The sequence below is a fragment of the Pteropus alecto genome, unplaced genomic scaffold, assembly GCF_000325575.1.
Source record: "Pteropus alecto unplaced genomic scaffold, ASM32557v1 scaffold164, whole genome shotgun sequence".
Classification (NCBI taxonomy): Eukaryota; Metazoa; Chordata; class Mammalia; order Chiroptera; family Pteropodidae; genus Pteropus; species Pteropus alecto.
In genome coordinates this window covers 1,974,750-1,989,654 of record NW_006439568.1, presented here as the reverse complement: position 1 = coordinate 1,989,654, position 14,905 = coordinate 1,974,750, and the positions used below count along the sequence as shown (strand labels likewise).

Here is a 14,905-nt window from a genome sequence, read left to right as displayed (position 1 = left end):
TGCAGAAATTTACTCTCTTATGATCATGTAGATTTTTTTTTTTAGAATTTAGACTAGTAGGTTAGAATAAGCAATAATAGTTATGGAGAAGGATTACTTCTCAAAAATTGGAAGGTTAATACTGTTGAAGTTTTCCTTCAGGAGTATCTTCTTATAAAACCGTTGAAATCTGAATGCCTTTGGCCTACTACAGAAATACCTACTGGTGTCATCTTAATCCATCGAACTCTTAGTATTTGGCAACCTGTGTAAAGTCTCTGATTTAAAAAAGAAATCACTTCTCATTGGTTTGTTGTATAGCCTCATTTGTCCTATGCAAATGCAGATACTTTATTGGAAAAGCTTTTTCTTTATACTTTGACTTTGGACTTCCTATATCCTGTGTAGTAAGTTTCCAGTGAGAAAACCCCTGTGTTTTTTGTTTGTTTTAAGCTTGGAAATATTGATGAAATGTTGCTTTACCCTTGTGGTACATGTTTCTATTAGCATAGGATCCATATGGGTCTCCCATGTTTTTCTATCCTTTTCTGAGTTCACAGTGGAGAGTGGATGCACTTAATTTCCAGTTTTTATTCTTAATGAACTTTAAATGGAGGAATGTCCTCCATTTGTCCACGATATATCGAAGGTCAAAAGAAAGCTTTCCAAATTGGCTCAGGTGAAGAATAAAACATGTTTTTAACCAAAATTTATCTCACCATTAATGGCTTATTTTTTTTCCTTTCCATGTTTCCAGCTTGTTAAATCATTTAAGGTTGCTTTAGTTTGCGCTCCTTAAAGTTTTGTGATACATTTAGATATCATTTTCATGTTTTCTAACACTTTCATATTATAATTATTTACTCTCAATATAGAATGAAGACCCTCCTTTCTCACTGGTCCAGAGAAGGCTGTTGACTTTTTGTTTCTCTCCAAGTTTTTAAGAAGCAAATATTCTCACTTGATTGAGCTCAACGCCTTGTTACCCATTTGTCTTGCCAAGTAAAATTTTAAGTTCCGTGAGGATGGGAACTATGTGTATCTTAACCATCATTATCTCACCAGTCCCTGGGCTAGCGATGAACGCATAGTAGGCTTTCAGTAAATATATGTTGAATGAATGAACAGTGAAATGTCAGCATTTTTACTTTTCTATCTTACCATTACTTGAAACTTAACATGACAATATTGAATTCATACTTTTTTCTTGAAATATTACCTCACTTGTCATTACTTTCTGAAGTACCATAATTCTCCCATAATTTGAAACATAATTTGAAACATTAGCCATTTTTTTTTAATCTTTCATCTCCTATAACTAATGAGCCCCCAAGTTATATGGATTTTGCCTTTGAGAAATAGCTATATCAGTCTCTTTATCTTCTACTTCTCCATTTCCACATCAGTGATTCCAACCTAGACACTCACCTTACCCTGGATCCCAGGAATTGCATTCTGGCTACTTTTCATGGCTCTTTTCCCACTCCAATTCATCCTTGCTTCTGCAATACTGAGGAAATTTAGACTATCCACCATCAGTTTACTCTTGCTGCATCCCAGATTTATTTTTACCTCTCTCTCTCTTCTTTCCAAGAAACAGATTTCTGATTTCAGGCAGTGCTCATCATTACATCCTTTCCACATCCTATAATCCTTTTAGCATTACCCCTTTGCTGCAATTGGCACCCTGACTTTTGCTTGCAACCAAGCATTCCCTACTGAAAACAGAATCTTCTGCTGATCCTGTTATATCTTCCAAGCTACTTTTTAATATCTTTTCTTAGTTCCAAAACTTTTCAGAGCGATCCGCTGTCACATTTCTGATTTCTATACCACCCATACTGTCTTTATTCCCTTGCATGTCTTCCATCTTTTCTACCATTGCATTGCAACTTCTCTTTGTGATTATCTGTGATCAATAAATTGCTAAATCCAGTAGAGTTTTCTCAGTTCTTATCCTTTTAAACCTCTCTGTGGAATTGTTGGCTGTACTCCCATTTTTGAACTCTTTATTTTACATTTTTATTTAGATTTTCCTCTTACCTTCTTTTTCCTCTTTTCTGCTTACTTGTTATCCTGCCTCCCAAATATGGAACAGAGTTCTATCCTTCGGTCTCTCATCTGTGTGTCCTTCTTACTTCACCTATGTCCCATCTTTAACTGTCACTTCAATGTAGAACAGTGCTTGTCAAACTTTAATGTGCATGTAAATTATGTGGGAGACCTTGTTAAAATGCAGATTCTGATTCCATAGCATTTCTAAAAGCTCCCAGGAATTGCCAATGTTGCTGTTGTACAGAGAACAGTAGGAATGGCAAAGGTATACATGACTTCCAATACTGAACCTCTGACCTTGACCCACTTCCAAAGTTCTAAAACTATATTTTAGTTGCCCATGGAATATTGTCATTAGATTGACTAGATAATAGTGGTCAGAACCTCCAACTCATACTAAATTTACATTTTCTACATTAATAAAATAACTCCTTTTCTATTACTTCCCTCTTCTCAAGTTCAAAAATTCAGTTTTGATTTTTATTTACACTTTCCTTGGCACCTATATCTCATATGGAGTTTAGTCTCATCAGTTCTTTCATTGAAATATAACTTTGATCTGTTCCTCTTTTTCCCTTCTTTCTGATTCCTTTGATGATTCATTCCTTTGTTATTTCAAATCTGGACTACAGCATATTAAGATTCCTCTCTCTGGTTTCTCTCTAATTCTTCCACTGCTGATAAATCTAGCTTTCTTCATCACTATTCAACTTTATTCACCTGTTGAAGAACCTCCACCAGCTTCCCACTGCCTGGTAAAAGAAATCATAGACTCTATCCAAGAATCTATCTCAAGGAATATATGAGTAATGTTCCTGACATGAGGTTTGAGTTTCGACTACTCTGCTTTCCCGGGACCTGCGTAGGGTCTCCTGCTTTAAACCACAATACTGCGATGGGATTTAAAATGCAGCCTGGCCAGTTTACAAGTTCAGGCTACAAGATGCCATGCCTAGCCACCCTCAGCACTCTTTGCTTTCATCCTGCCTTTTTAAGTTATATTCATATATAGATCTACTTCTCTCACTATATTGTGAGTTCATTTTGAAGTTGTGCATGGTGTCCCATTCATCTTCCATCTCATTAAGAACCTGTCATCATGTTTTAAAATAGTAGATCTCAACAAATGTATAATAAGCAAAAGGAATGTCAAGAACAAGCCTTAAAAATCATCTAGCCAGTCCATTTAGCCCTTGAACCTCCTCCGTAACATTTGCCATCTAGAGATCACAGTGAGTATCTCCAGGGATGGTAACATAGCATGAATGTTGAAGGTACAAGTGGCCTTGGGCAGGTTTCTTATATGCTTTAAACCTTGGTTTTCAATAAAGGTAATAATAGTAATATATAATAAGGTTGTCAGAAATAAATGAGATAATGCTGTAAAATGTGGCTATGTTAACATAGTGTCTGACATGCAGTGAGCACTCAAATGGTACTTGTGTGTTTGCTGTTAGTGTTGCTGTTTTTGATATTATTTACCTTATGTTAGAATGGCCATTTCAGACAAACTATTCCATTTAAGATAGCACTAAAATCACTAGAAACTTCTTTCTTTGTTGAGTTTAAGCTAGCCAGCAGTAGGTGAGTAAGACATTTTGGACATGGTTGACCAGCTTGAAAATTATCGCAAGAGTCCAAAGATAATAAGGACCTTAACTGGGCCCTTCAGTGCTACTTAGGAATAGAGAAGTGACAAAGACAAGAGGAATCATGCAGGGAAACATAAACTAAACTTGAAAGCAGAAGAAATCTGAACTCAACGAAAATTGGAACAGATTTGAGAAAAAAGATGAGTAGATTTTAAGGTAGATATGAAATTCATGGAGAATTGCCTTCAAGAAATTTTATGTTAAAAGATAGTGGCAGGGGTAAAAAGCAAGCATCAGTTTTATTTTTATTTTGATAGAATGGAAAATATTCAAACATCTTTTAGACTCAAAGAAAGGTCCTTGAAGAATCAAGAGAGGCTGGAGAAAGGATGGAATAAGGAAAGGGAATAAAGTTACCAAGACTCTTATTTTTCAAAACAAGCAAGAACCCTGGAATCAAATAGGGGCAAAGAGAGAGAGAAAGGGAGAGAGGGCAGAATTTCTATCAGCAGTTATAGTCTCAGTAAGGCAAGAAGTAAGAACATTGACAAAGAGGGGTCAGGAAGTGTCCTTTAATGTGAAGAGTGCAAAGAATATGTGAAATAGATGTTTTAGGAAATATAATAGTAGCTAATTGCACAGAAATAAAAGCATTGCCGAAAAAAGTATGGCAACCCCATAAAATGGCCAACCATGTACATTAAGCCAGGCTAGTTTGTGAAAGGACTAAATTTATTTTGACATTCTTTAATTTTTTTGCTTAATATAATTCACTGGCAGTTACCTCACAAATTTTGTTTATGGGGTTTCTATCCTGTGTTCTGCCTTTGTATTTTATTAGAATAGGAAATCTGATATGTAGCTAGAATACATTTTTAGAAACAGAAATAATTGCAAAGATTATGTAGTCCAATCCCCCTTTCGCAATTGAGAAAATGACGAATAAATGTGCAAAGAGACTCCTCCGAAGTCCTGCTGCTAATCTGCAGCTGACAAATATCCAAGTCAAACCATTACCTGCCTTGTCTACTACATTTTGAGGAGCTATGGATTTCTTTAAGTTATAAAAACAATTATTGATAGTATTGAGACTTTCAGGGAAATCAAAGCACAGAATAATGCCAATTGAACCAAACATTACCCTCAAAAGTTTCTTACCATTTAATTAGGATATGAGAGGTTCTTGTTCTTAAAATCCAAATTGCTAGAATCAGGCTTTCCAGAGGTCTGATCTGATGACATTCACAAGCTGCTACCTGTGTTTTTTAAATAGACTTATTGCCTCTCTATACATTTGTGCCTAAATTTAGACACCCACAGAAAAAGATGGAATCAGTGTTTGAGCCTGGATTTTCTCAGACAATAATGGGAAGTCTGATGGTATGTTATGGTGAATACACAATAAAACAAAAGATAAAAAGCCTTAAATAATGCTAATACAAGAGTAAACTTCTTGTATTCTGGGTCATTTTACCCGTCTTTTTTCATCTCCTTTTGCCAAGCACCACAGTAAAATGACAGTCCAGTACAACACAAAAGATATTATCCATTTGCCTGACTCTGTCGCTGATTATCAGACTTTAGACAATTCCCAGCCTCTCTTTCTCTTTCATAGTAATTCTTGCTCTGCTTGTTTCTGAGTTTATTATATAGATAAACTGAAATAAATTTTAAAAATCTTATACCCTCTGCAAATGTACAATGTAAACATTTATTATATTTTCCTTCAGTTTGCACTGATTCTATAGGAACAATGAGTTTTGATAAGTAAAACTCTATGCACTGACACATTGCAAAATATAATTGTAGACCTAATGGCTTAAATCAGTATATTATGGTTATTGAATAATTGGCCATTTAGAACAATTGTATTCTAAATTTAGAATGACCCTATGAGCACTTAAATATCCATTCTATTCATTCCAGCAATATTTATGGAGTACCTACTGTGTGCTAGGTTGTATAGCACTTTATTATCATAAAGCCCATATTTTGCTTTTACAAGGAAACTTTATAGCTAAGTAGTCTCGTTTACTATCTCTTCCATAATTTAGACCTTACATATATTATATAATCATCTAGTAAGCCAGTGTTGATGAGGGTAAGCTGACCGAAGCAGAGGAGAAGGACTGGCTGCCTATACATTTATTTTTCCTGAGAAACTTAGTACGAGAGAGGATATTTAAAAGGCTTTGTGATCAAAACCAAAAAAATGTACAGGCTGGACTTTTTTTAATATATGAGTAAGTTCTTAGGACAGAACATTTCTGTATCACTTTATTCCTAGGAAGATGACATAAAATCAAGCTTATTGGGAATCTTGGAATCTGGCCTTTGGTAGTTCTGTTAGCAGTGGGCCCCCTGGATCATGCAAGCAATTCCAGACTTCAGAAATGTATCCAAACTAGAGATTTATAACTGTGATAGCCCTTCTGGACTGATTTCAGCATCTCCACATGTCACTAAAGTTTTGTCATAGCCAGGGCAGGGAAAAAACAACGACAACAAAAATCCCATGCATTATACTTGTCAAGAAATGTGTTTGTAAATGGCTGTTGATGTTTTAATTCACAAGACAAAGGATTAGTGTACTATAACATTTCTTTTCAGTAGCAGTTAGTATTTTGGCTGGAGCAGCCTCGTTCACTTATTCTGTCTTTTGCTACTTTGGAAAGGGGGCACTGGGGTCTGGAGAGCAGTTTTTACTGGAAAGAAGCAAGCTAATGAATGATTTCAAGCAGTACAGTAGTTTGTGACTAGTAAAAATATAAGTTGAATGTATAAAAACATTCCCTCCCTCTCTGTACTTATTAAACTGTAAACACTCTCTGCTGACTTCATGGGCATGCAACCAGTGTATTTGTACAGGGTCCCCCATTTAAAATGACCCATGCTTGATTTAATACTCTACTCTGTCTTCAACTTCTTAATAATTTTTGAATAAATGGCCCCTAGTTTTTATTTTGCAATGAGCTCATCAATTTTACATCCATTCCTGGCCCTTGTTTCCAGAGATTCTTGGTAATTCTTTCTGTATCATCAAGAACTGTGCCTGGTACTTAGAGAGTGCACAATAAACATTTTTAGCATGAGTAAATGAGTAATTTTTTTAAAGCTTTGCATACAAGCAATTGACCTGAATCTTAGTCCATCTAATTTTGCTAGGGTAGGGAGTAGAAGAGAGGTACTAAATTTTTGAAAGAAAATTTAACACACAAAAAGAACCTAAAATAGCATGACAAACCCCTATGTTTCCATCATCATACATGACAGCTGTTATTTTGTCCTATTTATTTTAAATATCTACTTAAAAATAAAAAGCACATAAAGTTTATATGTTATCTTTACCTTTAATCCCATTTATCTCCCTACCTGCTTATTGGGAGCCAAAGCACTATCACAAGTGTTGTACCCTTCCAGTATTTGTTATCCTTTTACAACACCAGGAACAATATGTAGTAACATATTTTGTGTAAGTGTCTTGATATTTATATAGAAACTATATGCATCATTTTGTAATTTGCTATTTTCATTCAGTATTTTGTTTGTAAAGTCTATCCATATTGATACATGTAGCCCTACCTTATTCATTCTCATTACTGTATGTGGTTGTGGTAAAATCCCCTTTCCTGATCTGCTGTCTCACTTAGTGAGGCTGTTTAGAGCAGAGCCAGAGGAATTTTTGTCTCCTGGTTCTGCCATTGCCACTAGTAAAAGTCATTAGCTGGGTGACATTGGGCAAGTTAAATGATCTTTCCAAAACTCCATTTGCGCATTTGTAAAGTGGGATTAATAACTTTTACCACTTAAGATGTTGTAACAAAAATATAAGTAAAACCTAGTATGTGATAAAAGTACAAAAAAAATAGTGGTGGAGATTATCATTATTTTGCTATGTATATGTCTGAATATCATGAAGCCCTAAGCAAATACGTAACAGTGATCTTGAATTTATATTGTTTGATGTGGCTAACAGCTTGGCTGTTAGCCTGATTTTTTATTTTTTTAATAATAAGAAAAACTTCACTCTTGAAATACAGTCCTGGTTGCATCTTAGAGTTTCAGGTTTCTCTTTTGCAAAATTGAATGATATTACCTCTAATGCAACTTCCATGGGACGAAGGGCTTAAATTCACAGCTATAAAACAACAACGTTAAGTATTTACAAAATTACATCTATGTTCCTTTGTGCACGTAACAGGGCGGGCGGCGGCGGGGGGAAGAATATCCAGAGTTTTCCAACTTTCATTTTGCAAAGTAACAATAATAGACCTGAGAGGTCTGAATTCTGTCAGACCATAACTGTGCTAGTGCATAGTCCCCTACCTTGCAATTAGAAATTCAAATTTAAGCACATGTTAAGATATTTTTAATGTTCTCTTAAATTTTTAAAAGAATTGAAATAGAAGCTAATATCAGTTATAGCCTTTGGAGTAGATGAGAATCTATGAGGTATTAAGAAACTTGAAAAAAAATTCTAAATCTCCCTGTGATTTTAAAGTGTCATATTTCTGTTCAACAGATTTTATACAATTCGCTATAGGGAAAAGGATAAGGAAAAGAAGTGGATTTTTCAACTCTGCCCAGCCACTGAAACAATTGTAGAAAATCTAAAGCCCAATACGGTTTATGAATTTGGAGTGAAAGATAATGTAGAAGGTGGAATTTGGAGTAAGATTTTTAATCACAAGACTATTGTTGGAAGTAAGTACCTAGAACTGTTTAGTAAGCTTTCTGTACTTTTTTCCTTTTTTCTCTAATTATGAAATTTTTTTATTATTGTGTAATATGACTTGTTAATTCCAATCCTGTAGTATTTGAGAAAACAAAAAGTGAACAGAATTTATTGAGTATTGATATTTCAGAATCTTTTTTTATGAGTGTATTTTTTAAAGTGAAAAAAATATTTGATGCCTCCATTGATAACAATTCATTGGCAATTGTAGTATTTTATATTAATCTCTGACCTATGAACACCAACTGAGCCAAAAACCAATAATGTGTAAAAATGTTCAGATAGAAAGCTGGGCCACTAGAGTGAACATAAAAAGACTTTAGGGGTTCCTGGGCTTTCTTCCTGCTATCTCTTCATTCAGACTTCATTGGAATCAGTGTTTGAAATGATAGTAAATAAAATAATACACCCGAGTTAGAGCAGGATTTGTAGTTGTCCTCAGAGTGAGTAGTAAAAATTGATTTAAGAACAAGAAGAATAAAAATAATGTTATTTTCTCTTGTTTTTGTCAGGCATAAACAAAGTAAATGGGAAAATTCAAAGTACCTCTGACCAAGTCCATACAGTGGTATGTACCAGGTTATTTTCAAGAATGGTTTTTTGTTTTTTTTGTTTTTTTTGCCAAAAACAATCGTGTCTGCACTGCACTTTTATTTAAATAAGGAAATAGTCCTATTATAAGGTACTGAGACTGGATTAACTGACTAGCTATGGGATGTCGAGTAAAGCACTTAACGTTTTAGGAATTAGCTTCTGTTTCAGAAAATAGAGGTGGAAGTATGAGACAAGATCATCTCTAATTTGTTTAAAGCCCTAAAAGTCTGCTATTCAATATAGTTACTCTAGTACCTCAGTATTCCAGATATTTTGAAATTAGGCTTATTAGCTTTTGTCCTGTGGACTGTTTTTTACTATAACATGTTTGAATTGCAAATTGGTACATGCTCCACTCATAATGCTACTGTTCAGATCTTTCCTCTATTTTCTATCACTTCCTACTTAAAGGAGCCAACCCTGTTTAAAATGATGAAGCAGCTGGTTTGGTTTTTTAATGAGCTCAGCCTCTATTCGGTGCAGTAAATGTTTTTATATTTTATGTGCCAGGTGTTTTCCCCCATCTAGACAACCCTTTTCCCTCTCACTTCAGCTCCTTCGTCCCGTTCTCTTTTCCTTTCAAAATCTGTTCTCAGAAAGCATCCTAACAGTTATGTGCTGCCTGTTATAAATGGAAGCCATTGCTATAACTATCACACAGATGTTTGCATTTAAAATCACATGCCCAGCTATAAAGTGAAGGACGTTATGTTACTGAGTAGGTAGAGGAAGCACTTTGGTGAGAAGAGGGGAATTTGGTTCTGACTTTGGTGCTTAGGTATTGGAAGTATTCAATCAGGGAAATATTCTACAGTCAAATGAACATGAAAAGACTATTCATGGTTGCAAATTTGCTCTATTTAATTTGTACATGATGTATATGGATGAATATCTTTTTAGGTCTAGTTAAGTAGTCCACAGAATACTCCATTGATCATGTAGCCCTGTGGGGAAAAAAGTACATACCTCACTGGAATAAAGAAAATACAGAATTATTTCAGTGACAGAGAATGGGTTTGGATGAAATAGAATTGACTGAGAATTAATCTTGCTAAGGCCAATGTTTCTATAGTTTTAATAGGCAAAAAAAGTATGTAGATTGGGAAATTGTTATCGAATCAAGATTATTAGATTATTATAATTGTCCAGGAAAGTATTTTGATGTATTTCAAGTCATAACATAAGAAAGGAGATTGCAGGTAAATTCTCAGGCCTGGATGCATTCATTCATTTTCTTTCTTTTCCTTTTCTTTTTTTCCTCCCCCCCGCACCTTCTTTATTTTATTTCTCAAAATTTTATCTTATTCTCTCTGTCCCTCCCTCCCTCCCTCCTTTCCTTTTCTTTCCTTCTTTCTTTCTTTCTTTCTTTCTTTCTTTCTTTCTTTGATTCTTATTCCGCTTCGTGATAGTGGCTTTTCCCTGGAACAAAGCTCGGAAGGGCAGTGGGACCCAGGATAAAAGGAAATGGCTTTTCTTTCTTTCTTTCTTTCTTTTCTTTCTTTCTTTTCTTTTCTTTCTTTTTTACCTTTCTACCTTCTTTTCTTTCTTTCTGTTTTGATTTTTTCTGATTATCTAATACTTAAAGATTTAGAATGTGTAAAAATGCAAAAAAGAAATATTAACAAAATTACCTGTAACACTGTCAAATAATGACCAGAATAAAACCATTTATGATCTATTATTAAGACTTAAGAACATTTTTTATTTCTAAACATGTTTTCACTATAAAATTAAAATCATGCTATATATGTAATTTTACATCCCACTCTTTTTGCTTAGCCAAAATATGGCATAGCATATTTCATGTCATTAAATGATCTTCATATACATAATTTTAATTGCTGTGTATTATGTGTCTAAATACACGTTCACCTATCCAATCAGTTTCCATTTTGTAGGCATTTACTTCTAATGTTTTTTAAATTATAAGTGATATGGTGAACATTTGTGATCATAAGTCTTTGTTCACATTTCTGATTGTTTCCTTATAATAGATACTTAGAATGAGAATTAACAATAGATATTTTTAACATTTTTTAAACTTCCTAATATATATGGTCAAATTTCTTTTCAGAAAGGTTGTAACAAATTTATAATCTTGCCAGCAACATATTGGAGTTATCTTGCTATACTACCCTGATTATCAACATTATGTATTTTCATCACTAAATTTCCAACTAATGTAATAGTGTAAAATGTTTTTTTAATTTCTACTTCTCTAATTGCTTATAAAACAATACTTTATTCACTTGTTTATTAGCCACTTGTATTTTCCATTTAATGAACTTTACTTTCAGCTCTGTTTTTTGGTGTGTTATGGTTTTTTATTGAAGAGTTTAAAGTCTATAAATTAAAGAACAGGAACCCTTTGTTATATGATTGAGAAACATGATATAACATTTGTTATCATCTTTGTTTATAAGAATTTTTGAAACAGTCCACAGGACAAAGTCTTGATATTTGCTTAATCAAATTATTTGTCTTTTGTGTTATCATATCTTCAATTGCACATTTTAGGAAGCCCTTCTCTATCTAGAGAGCACATAAATATTTTCCTTTTTAAAGTTTGATAAGTGGCTTGATTTTGTAGTAATTTTTGTAGTAAGCTATGTGGGTTTTCTTTTGCTCTGTTATGTGTAGTAAGGTTCTACATTGATTGGATTATATATTTTTTCCCAAACTATTGACCAATTGGCTCAGTACCAAGTATTGATCTATGCCACTCCCTAAATCCCTTTGGCTTTGTCTCTCTTAAATCCAATCACAAAGAATAGAGTTGCTCTTCATTCTCTTCTGTAACAATCTTCAGTATTGTTGTGAATGGTTTCCTAGGAAGCATTTCTTATCTCCCACACTCTTGGCTGTCATGCTTTATCTTACATGTGATTCAATGATGTCATTTTTTTCATTCCTTCTTTTCAGCAATCATATCTCAATAATTTGTATTACTTTTGGCAAACTATTTCATTTGGTGAGTTACTCAGCAAGATTAGGAAAGGTGATTGACATTTTCCTCCCAAGGACTTAATTTCTTTTTCACATTATAATAGTTATGACAAAAAAAGCCAGGAAGAAACTTCCTGCATCTCTGACACAGAGTTAGATATTTTATTACTTCAAGTTGTGAGGCAGAATAGCCCCAGCTAGCTCTGAAGAGCTACGGTTTGAAAGTCTTGGTTATTTCCAAAGGAAAACCCAAATTAACTGAAAAGATATTTTAAGGCTTCATTGTGAGGCTTTCTCTGTTGTCACCTTCAGGCTAGCATAAAAAAAGTGTTTCTTAAACTGTCATCTGTGCTCTTGGGTGGCTCTGGAATATAGGAAAGTTTAAAAGGAACCACTTGGGACACCTTGGCCCTCTTATGTGGCCACAGAATTGATTCTAAAAATTGTTTCGATAATTTAGAGGTATATTTTAATCCAAATAAAGTCAGTATCAATCCAAATATTCACCCATCTCTTCTCTGAAACTGATCTTAGAAGGCAGTATTTCAAAAGATATTAAATTAATTCCAGATGTTTTGCTTTCAGAATTGTAAGGAAAAGGCACACTGAAAAGTGTTTTTATTCAGATATGCATAAGTATACCTAAAACTTATATGCAGGAAAAACTCCTTAACACCTTCTCAAAAGACTCCTTAACACCTTCTCAAAATATTTGAAATGGGAGGAACAGTTTGAATTTTATCCGTTTTTAAAAGATAAATAATATTTACGTCAAAGAATTTAATGTTGATTTTTTTCAGCTTCAAAGCATACACTTTAATTACAGTGTTTTATTGCTTCTCCAAAGTAGCAAATGATCCTGGTATTAATGTGTATGGCTTGAGGAAATGATATAATGCAATTTTAATCACTTACAGTAAAAGTTAAGTACAAAAAAGTAAATGTTGACTACACCCCCCATCTTAAGCATATGGTTACATCGTGTATCGTAATTCATGTCTCTAAGCACGTGTTCTGCTGGCAACTCCCAGCACGCTTGTGCCGGGGACATGTAGCAGGGGTCTCTTTTGTTTCGTTAGTGACTTTGCTCTACTAATTGTTAAATACTTTCAATATCATTCCTGTTTATACCTCTAGAAAAGTCAAAGAAAAGGTACATGCATAAACAAAAGCATGATTCTTTCTGTATATGTCACTTGAAATTCATGTAATTGAGGAAGAAAAAGCACATTTTTATAATTGTGCTATTTTTTCCATGTTGAGAATCTAGAACACTCTTTTTATAAAGGTGAAAACTAATGCTTACTGTTAGGTTTTATTAAAGAAAAAATTTTTAAAGATGGCTAAAAGACCTAATTTTAGTATATTGTCCCTATGTTAAAAAAAAAAAAAAAACTTATCTAACTTGTTCACTAAACAATTTTTGAAGTATAAAGCATTTATTAACAGATTTTAAAATATAAATTTAATTAATCAAGATCTCCTTAGGATCAGTGTTCCCCTAAAATATTACATCTATTTTCATCCTTCTTTTTTTTTTTTCCCCCATCAGAGATCCACCCATCTTTTTAAAAAGCCATGTCTATTACTGACGAAATGAGGCATGGTACCAATTTTTAAAGTGTAACAGTTATCAGACAAGTGAAGTAAATAGGGACGAGAAATACCATATGGCCCCCACCCACACACTGAGTTGTGTATAATGAATACATCAGGTGTCCTTACATTCTTAGCATTCATTATCCTAAGCAAAAACTTGAAAAATTTATATTTAGGCCAATGATATCACCGAAGGTGTATATCTGATTCCTCCCCCAGCTTACCAGAAATATGGGGACTTTCGCAAGTAGGATGTTAGATTCACTTTTAATCAGATGTTGGATTGAATCAGTATGTTTCATAACTTTGATTAGAACATTCCCAAATGAATTAAAACCAGAATGTAACATGCCCAAGTTCTTCTCATGTGGTTTGGCTCTTGAGCCATTGAAATTTGATTTTGAGCAGCCCTTAGTCATTCCCCAAATGGACAGCTTCTCCTTATCTCAAGGCCTGAACATAAAGTTAAATCTACAATAAATATTCTGACACCACAAAAATACCAAAGGACAAACTTGTAAAGAAATGGAATAACTTGCAAAGAGTAGCATCCTGGTGTTATCACTACTTTTATTAAAGCTAATTTTCAAGATAATATCAGGAGAAAGGTAATGCAGAATGAATTCAAAATCTCTCATCCTGTGTAATGACTGCTGCTTTGGTTATTTTTCAATAAGCATAGGCCTTCCCAAATCAGGACTAAAAAATCAAGCTGCATTGGTCCTCAGGGGCATTGCCTTTTACTACTTCAGCATCAGTCTCTCCATTGAATCCCCTGACTAAATGCTCAGTCACAACATCCTCAAAAGTGAATTCCCTTAATCGGTCACCTTGCTCAAGATGTAGTACAATCTGTGTTATTAAGTGACAGAATATCTTGAAACTCAGAAAAATTTAATGCATCTTTTATAGGGCAGGAGGGAAATATGATTACTTCCTGCCATACAGTAAATGTTTAAAAAATAGTTACTGAATGAAGGGAGGAATAAGAGCTGTGAAAGGAAGTGGTGAGGGAGGCTTGTAGCCAGAATGAGGGATCAGCAAGCTGCAGAGAAAAAACAGTCAGTAAGGAAATGGCCTAAGGGAAAAAAATGGTCCAAGGATGGTGTCTTTAGATGGCAATATTCTGCTGAGGCCACACCAGCGAAACTGCAGCAGCTTGTGGGACTTTCACAGCCTTGCTCCCCACCCCCAGGCCCAACACCAGCTACACTGAGACTCCTATACATATTGATTGATGTTTATAACTGCAAGTCTGGGACAGGTTACTGGTATCTTTTTAAAGAAACATTGTACATAAAACAGTTCAATTAAAATTGGATTATAACTGGTTAAACATTGTTAACTTCGAAATTATCCCAGTATTTTATTTCTCAATGAGTCCAGATAACAGATGTTTCCCTAC

At 34.2% G+C, this 14,905-nt stretch overlaps 1 protein-coding gene across 1 annotated transcript in view; it reads left to right on the top strand.

The window, feature by feature from the left end:
* Positions 1–14,905, top strand: part of ABI3BP (ABI family member 3 binding protein) — a gene marked incomplete at its 5' end in the record, with an annotated part of 234,390 nt that overhangs the window by 90,415 nt on the left and 129,070 nt on the right. Inside the window, 2 exon segments of the mRNA XM_025050066.1 lie at positions 8,149–8,330; positions 8,874–8,929. Coding sequence (XP_024905834.1) covers positions 8,149–8,330; positions 8,874–8,929 — 238 coding nt within the window.